The sequence below is a fragment of the Guillardia theta genome (assembly GCF_000315625.1).
Source record: "Guillardia theta CCMP2712 unplaced genomic scaffold GUITHscaffold_34, whole genome shotgun sequence".
NCBI lineage: Eukaryota > Cryptophyceae > Pyrenomonadales > Geminigeraceae > Guillardia > Guillardia theta.
Window position 1 is genome coordinate 415,218 of NW_005434640.1, and position 7,996 is coordinate 423,213.

General features: G+C 54.4%; 1 protein-coding gene across 1 annotated transcript; it reads left to right on the top strand.

Annotated features, from left to right (window-relative positions):
- Positions 1-5,516: 5,516 nt before the first annotated feature.
- On the top strand, positions 5,517-6,412 carry GUITHDRAFT_163220 (hypothetical protein; the record flags this gene model as incomplete). The annotated part of the gene is made up of 5 exons (XM_005832573.1): positions 5,517-5,673; positions 5,725-6,005; positions 6,052-6,123; positions 6,165-6,247; positions 6,358-6,412. The coding sequence occupies exons 1-5, from the start codon at positions 5,658-5,660 to the stop codon at positions 6,410-6,412; spliced, it is 507 nt and encodes a 168-aa protein (XP_005832630.1). The 5' UTR covers positions 5,517-5,657.
- Positions 6,413-7,996: the final 1,584 nt, after the last annotated feature.

The window sequence follows — 7,996 nt, forward strand, 5'->3', positions numbered from 1 at the left end:
CCTCCTCCTCCTCCTCCTCCTCCTCCTCCTCCTCCTCCTCCTCCTCCTCCTCCTCCTCCTCCTCCTCCTCCTCCTCCTCCTCCTCCTCCTCCTCCTCCTCCTCCTCCCCCTCCCCCTCACCCTCACCCTCACCCTTACCTGGCGGTTTGACTTCGAGGCAGAAGAACCAGCGGAACCTCTGCTCCAGCTCCGCTAGCAGCGTGCAGCTGAACTTCGTCTCCAGCGTGTGCATCGAGAGGTCTGGCTCGCAGTGCGAGATGGAGGGGGCGGTCGGGAAGTTGGGCTTCTGCCTGGGAGGCAGCTGGAGGATGGTGCCTTGGAGCAACCTCGCGTTCATGTGCAGGGCAGGGTAGTTGTGCTTGTTGAGAGCAGTAAGAGCTTCTGCCGAGACCTGCGCGCGAGCAGCAGAGATCAGAGAACAGTGAGGCGGAGAGGGGACGAAGGAGAAGACGCAGGAGGGAGGGAGACGAGAGGAAGAGATATCGGGGGCGGTGGATGTACCCCGAGCTTCTTGGCGATGAGGCGAGGAGTCTCGTCGTCCTCAGCCACGTACTCGAGCATCTCCTCATAGTCGTCGTGATCCTCCTGCTCGAAAGCGTCCAAGGAGAACACGTCCCTCCTAGCCGACTCCTCCGCCTGCTGCGGCTCAGCCTCCCCATCCATCTCCTTCCCGTTCTCTCCATCATCGAAGTTGTCCTCATCCGCGTCGGCAGCTCGCTGGTCAGCTGAAGCTCTCTCTGCCTCCGCCCTCTTGCCGCTGGCCTCCGTCTCAACCGGGACGGCAGTGAGATCAGCGTGTCCGCGGGATTTCGGAAAATACTTGGAGAAGATCTTACGAACTTCGATCAGAACCTTGGCAACCAAGTCAGACAAGTCAACTGAGCGAAGGGGCGGGCAAAACCTCGGCAGGGTTCTCGTACTTGCCGTCCTTGACTTGTTTGATGATCTCCTGCATCTTGCTGTAGCTGTTCTTCTCTGACTTCTTTTGATTGCTGAAGATCAGCCAGGCACTGCTCATACACTTGCGTTACTCTCCTCCTCCTCCTCCTCCTCCTCCTCCTCCTCCTCCTCCTCCTCCTCCTCCTCCTCCTCCTCCTCCTCCTCCCAACACCCCTCACTCCTCCAACCTCTTTTCCCCCTAATTATTCGTTTCCCTCCTTTCCCTCCCTCTCTCCCCCTCCTCCATTCTCCCTAGAAGATCCACCTGGGCAGTTGAACCACCTCTTCCAGCATCGAGACACACAGCTCCTTCCAGTCCGCCACCCGCTGAAGCTGAAACGAGGCCTGCAAGAGCGTCAGCGTGCGGCTGTGCCCAACATCCCCCGGCTGACCGTCTGCTGGAGGTCATCCCGAAACTCTGAGGAAGGCAGCGAGTGATCGCGGAAGATGAAGGAGTGCTGGATGGTCTGAAGGATCTCGTGCGAGAGCTCATGCTCCAGGCTTCCCGACTCAGCTCCACTCAGCAGGTTCGGGATGATGGTCAACACTGAGCGACTGGACGAGGCGTCAGGAGGAGCAGGCGGAAACTGGAGACTGACATGTCGGCGACGACTTCGTCGGAGTTGGAGTAGTATCCATGCTTGAGCAGCACGACGATGGTGTACAGGTCGATCGGGTCGCTCTCCAGCATCAGCAGCCTGCCGGACCGTCAGAGGAGCTCAGATGGCGAGACGAGCAGACTTCTTGATCCTCGTCGACTCGCCGAGAGGGAAGGTGAAGAAGGGCCAGGCAGCCGGGAGTTTGAAAACTCTGTTGAGAGTGTGGAGGCACTCAATCAGCCAGACCTCCGGGTCTTCTTCGTTGGGTCCCTTGCCGACCTGAATTTCCCTCCGATCAGCGGGGATGTTTCATCCCTCAGGGGCGAGAGGAGGAGCGGGCGCGTACCTTGGTGAACTCGTCGATGTCGGACAAGTGAGACAAGCTGGTCTCCTGAAGCCGAGACACTTCCTCCATGAAGTCTTTCAAGAACATCTTCCATATCGGTTTCTGGAGGGAACATGTCAAATCTCGACCAGGTTGTCAAATCGGGAGATACGTTTGAGTTTGGAACGCGGCCATCGCTCTTGAAGCAGTTCAACGCCTGTACGAGAGGAGCGATCAACTTCATACAGGTACCGCGATGATTAAACGGATTTCAACAAGCCATGGGTATGAACTTTGAGCATTTCGTTCTCCTTACCTTCCAAAACCGAATCATGAACTTTGCCGGGTGTTTGAAACAGTCAGATTCGATCTCATCTGACAACTTCTCCAGACTCCTCTGTGAGATCCCGTACTTTCCATCCTCCGAGTTGAAGATGTGATCCTGTACTCTGGACAGGAGCTTTTGCAACCCGTGCTTCCAAGGAAGCTCCTTTGGGAGCAAGTCAGCTCACTCCTCCTCTTCACAACCACCCACCTGCTTTGTCATCTTGTAGAATTTCCGCGGAAGCTCGAGGAGCGTCTCGTCGCCTTCGCCCATGAAGACTGACTTGAGGGTTTTCTTGTAATTGCTGCCACGTCCTGACGAGCTCCAGGCTGACTGCAGGGCCTTGTATTTCTGCCGACCTTGTCACAACTTGTGGACAAGGAGGAGTCCTGGAAGTCACCTGGCTGAACTCAGACTTGAGAAACTTGGCTCTGTTCATGAGCTCGAGGTTTTCAATCCCCTCGTTTTTGTCTTCACTCGAATTAATGAGCTCAATCACGGTGTCGAAAACGCTGTCCACATCCTGCACCAACATGTCGGCGGTCTCGTACTCCCCCGCGTCCAGTCGCCCGATGATTTGATCTAAGTCAACGTTCTCAGCTCCCATCTGCTATTTTGTCAAACGAGCCGTGCAGGAGCAGGCGGAAATATCCACCTTGGAAACGTAGGCCTCAAGAGCATTCCAGGCGTTTGCCTGCTTTTTGACATCTTCAATCAGCTTCTTGCAGTCCTCAGGCCAGCTGTTCTCCTTGGCAATGAACTCTCTCTGCATTCCAACTCCAAACTTGGAGTTGGCATCGTCTAGAATCGGCAGGAACTTCAAAGAGTCTTTTCTATCCAGGATGTGCATGAGGTTCTGCGTAACATTCTTGGGTGAGCGAGTCGTGACAGTGCAGCGATGGGAGGATGTTGCCTGCCATTCGGTGTTGAAGATCTCTTGCATCTCTTTTGCCATCCCATGCAGCTGATGCTCCTCTTCGTAATGAGCCATCGCGTTGGAAAACACCGATCGAATGTCCCTCAAGAAGTCCTTGGGGTCAAGGTCAAGCGAAGAAACAACTCCTCTCTTTCACCTTCCGTCCTCCTCGCGTGTAATCGCCATTGGACAGCTTCTCCATCACAGTCCTGATATCCACATTCCTTTTGGCCTGGTTGGCGGCGTTTTGATCCGAGAACTGGTTCAATCGTGACCATCAAGATCGTTCGCCTGAGCATGTCTTACCTGCAGAGGCCCCATGAACGCCCACGCGTTCTCGTGCTGCAGAAAGGTGGTTAGGGAACCTTCGGCTGGAGGTGAAGAAGACACCTGGATCAACTTCTGCATCACTTCATACGCGCCTCCCTTCCATCCCGACTCCTACTCGAAAATCAGAACTCCTTGAGAGCAACAAGACCTTCCTCGCTCACCTGAACTGCACGCATGTAGACTGGATTGAGAGCTGACGACGACTTGGACCCTTCCTTGCTCTTTGAATTCGAAGACGTGGGCGGAGTGGCGGTAATCTCCTTCCTACTCGGCGTTGCTCCCGCAGCGTTCGACTTGCGGTTCATTCCGCCCATAGTGAAGTCAGCGTCATCCATCCGATCTCCTTCATCATTGTTGTAGAGGTCGCCTTGAATCTTGGCCCAGTTTTCCTCGAAGAAATTACTGATCCTTTGAGCAGCCGCGTTGACCTGTCAGGTAAGTAGCGTCAAAGTCAAAACCTCAAGCTCGATCCTCTCAACCTCTTCTGATTCTCGATGCAGCGATACCGCGTTAGAGATGATCTTGCGAACATCCGCTGCGAAGTCGTCGGGCTTCAAGTAATCTCCGTCCTTTACCAAGTGTTAGAGACAAGTTTCTTTTCCTACCTCCAAAGCCCCTCCCCCCCGCCGCTTCTCCCTCTTTGTCTCTTTCTGTCATTACAGCCAAATAAAAGATACAAACCTCGAGTTTGTTACGAATCTTTCCGAGATCCTAGTAGGAGGCTAGTTATGAACACAGAATCTCTTTGCGTCTTAACGCACCAAAGGTTCTTTCACCACGTTGTAGTAATCAGAAGTGCCCATGGTGGAAGTCTCCGCCTCCTGAGAGGAGGGTCAGCTCAGACCTTGTGTTTGCGCGTGCGCCTAACCTGTTGGAATGGCCAGACATCCTTGTGCCTTAGCAAGCGACTCAAAACTTTTGATCCCAGCTCCACATTCCACTTGGCGCTTTCCACCGCAGCATAGCCCTGTCACAAGAACGCATCAGGACGCCATCTACGCGCGAGAGCCACTCACCGTTGACAGTCGCTGACGCTTTGATGCCGGGGACATTGAGTTGATCTCGCTCTGCCGGGAAGACATCTGCTTCCGATTGGACATGCAAGTTGTCCAGGAATCCACGTGTTTCGGGCAAATTCTTGTTACATGTGCGCGGGTAGCCTTCGCAAGAACACAAAGAGATTAATCTATGTTCAGTAAGATAAAAGAAGTATTCAATTTTCTGTGATCGTTGTGTTAAATATTCTCCTCAGAGTGTTAAAGATCTTTAAATCGCCTCCTCCCTGTCTGTACTGCCGTGTCCATTGGAAAGGTCCCACGCCTAGGATGGGAGACTGAGACTGATCTCACTTGATCTCTCCCCCATACTATCCTTCCATGCATGCTCTTCTCCCTCGTCCCATCATTCTTCGCTCTCTCTCTCCCTCTCTTCCTCTTCCCCGCCCACAATTCCGTTATTTATCCGTTATCAATATCGTTATTTTATGATCATGCTGTAACGGAAGCCGGTTCACGGGCCCGCCGGTTTGACGCCACTGGAACACATCGAGAATGACCAAGAGAAGTTTTACTCAATACTGAAATTTAGCTTAACTTTGAGTAAAGAGTGACTGAAGTTCCCTATGGGTGGGGTGGTCATTTGTCAGGGTACGAGAGGGTACGGTAATGAGGGCTCGGTATAAAAGGGGGTGGTTTCCAAAGGAAAAGGGGGGTGGAGGAATCGGAGGAGTTGAAGAGGTGGGGTGGGCAAGTTCCATGGCTAGAGCGAAAATGTGTAACAATAAGAGCTTTGGCATGAAGTGCAGGAGAAGGGGGGGAGGAAGAGGAAAGAGGAGGTAGAGGAGGAGGAGAGACAAGAAGAGAGAGGGGCTGAGAGGATGAGGAAGACAAGGGGAGGAAAGGAGTAGGAGGAAGAGAAGTGGAGGAATGGTACAATGGGTGGACACGAGCCAGTCCAGCCAAGGAATACAAGAAGTCCCCAGGAGTGACACAACTTTAGAAGGTACAAGTGAGGCAGGTAGCACAGATAGTGATGCCACGATCAAGTTCGATCCTCCGTGATGAAGGACTGACACTGAAGAGCAGGCTCACAAGGAAAACAAGTCTGGCGGGTATTTCAAGAGCAAGCATGCCACTCGGCGATTCTCTACAGTGCAGTACTATTTTTTAGCCATCTCAACATCTTTCAGCTTCTTCTTCTAGTCGTTCAAAGATTCTCACCGCCATGACGTCGAAAGCAGGTTTATTCACCCCTCCCTCATCCAGCTTGGAGCTGATGTTTCCTCCGCAAGCTGCCGGCAAGCGAGCTAGGGGGATCAACTTCGATCAGGTGTGCAGGCTGCATGGATGCTTCATGGTCTTCTACGGGCTCGTCGTCTTCCTCTCCTGCGTTGCAGAGCAGTACGAGTCGTTGAGCTGGCTGACCAACGCGGGCCTGCGGCTGAACCTCCTCTACTCCTCGGCCAGCGGCAAAGACCCTCACGTGAACGCAGTCTACAGGATATTGGCGCTGTGCATGGCAGCCATCGGAATGTACGAGCTGAAAATCCCTGAGCTGGACGAGAGATACAAGGTTCTAGCTCCTCCCTCGCCTCCCTTGTCCTGACCTCAGGTCGCAGAACTACTTCAGCAAGGCTTTCGTCCTCTACTTGCTACCATGCGGCTTGTGCTTCTTCTACGACGCCTCTCAGGTGGCTCATGGTTCCTCCCTTCTCCTCTCACTTGTGGGCAGCCGTACGCTGGTCCAATGGCGATCGCCACCGCTATCGTGCCGACCTTCTTTGGGCTGGCAGGAGCTTACACCCTCATCAACAAGTGAGTTTGAAATGAGCTCTCCGTTAGCCACTTTCATCATCATCCTTGCCTAGATGAAGGATTGCGACCCTTGTTCGAGTCGAACGCTGCTGATACTTGATCGTCCCCAGCTGCAGGAGAAGAGCGTTCAACATCGACGAGGAGAAGCTGGCTAGCGTGAACTAGTCGCTGCTTTCAAGCACTCTCCTCTACCCACATGTACATATCACACCGCAAGAGACGAACCTTAATCTAATCAAAAGTTTTCATCTCATCTCTCCCAGTAGTAGTTCCATGGATTCTGTCGTATCCCGGCAGTTCGAGGACGAGACTTCGCCTGCCCCACCCGACAACCGTCAGCCGTCAACGTCCACCGCCCGTTCCCCCGAGACCTGATCATTCGAGATGGCTCCTGCTCCTCCTGCTGCCCCATCATGATACCATCGACCGATCTGCCCGCTCTCGGTCTGGAACAGCGAGCTGCTTCTCGGATAGGAGGAGAAAGTTTCGGAACTTCTGTGATAGGGGTGAATCTGGGAAGAGAGGAGGAGGAAAGGAAGGAGGAGGGTAGGGGGAAGGAAAACCTGCTGACTCGTGAACTGTGAGGTCGATGTCGTGGTTGCGGGGCGTAGATGGAATCATGCCTGGAGGAGATGAGCGAATCCCGACGCGCCTCTCATCATACCGGAACTCGAGGGTGGTGTAAGGAACTTTGATGGTGGAGGAGGTGACCACTGGGATCGTCTTGCTCCTCCGCTGCTCTTCTCCTGCTCCACGGGCAAGGTAGAGGCAGCGGGATAGGACGTGAGTTCCTTCATGCCCCGCGCTACTTCCCGCCTACCTGCCGTCCATCCTATAGCAAGCGAGTCCCATCGGCTCGATCCCTGGGCACAAGTCAGCGAGTCGCTGCTTGCCCTCCGCTCACCTTCCCCGTCCTGTGAGGAGGAGTGGGCAGGCCGTCCATGTCCAGGGGATGCACTCGACTGCGAAGTTTGTGAGCGAGGGAGCGACATGGCGGCGAGAGACCTTGAGGAGGCCGCGGAGCTCGGCTCTTCAGAGGTCCCGAGAGACAAGCCGAGGTCAGGAGGGAAACAAGGCAAGAGCTACAAGACCTGGCGCTCGTTTCAAGTCCAGCTTCGGAACCGCAGTTCGCTTCACTGGCTGCCCCCTCATCCTCCTCTCCTCTATCACCCTGGCGCTCTTCGCGCTCGACTGGAGGGGCTGAGGCCTGGGGAAAGGATTCTTCTGTGCTGGGAACGTGCCGGTGAGATCAGCAATTCTGAGCTTCGCCAGGGACTGCCAGCTGCTGGGCTGACAGAGGTCGGCGATCTTGCGGTGGAGGGAGTGGCTGATGGATGTCGATGTGCGAGCCGTGGAAAGAAACTCCTCGTTCCTACCAGAATGAAGTAAAGGGCGAAGCGAGGAAGGAGAGTACGTGAAGGAGGGAGGAGGGAGGAGGGAGAATCGGAAAATGTGAATGAGCGATCAGGGAAGGAGGAGAGAGGAAGAAGCAGATGGATAAAGAGAAGGATTCGAGGAGAAGGATTCGAGGAGAAGGAGAGGAGAGGAGACAATAAAATGGCGAGAAGTATCGAGAGGAGAGGAGAGGAGAGGAGAGGAGAGGAGATGAGGGGAGGGGAGGGGAGGGGAGAGGAGAGGAGAATGAGGTAGGAGCGGACGTGAGGAGACTGGTAGGAGGGGAGGCACCATGCTGACCTGGAGCGGTATTCCATCTTCGCCGCCTGTACCATGATAACGGCTGTAAGACTT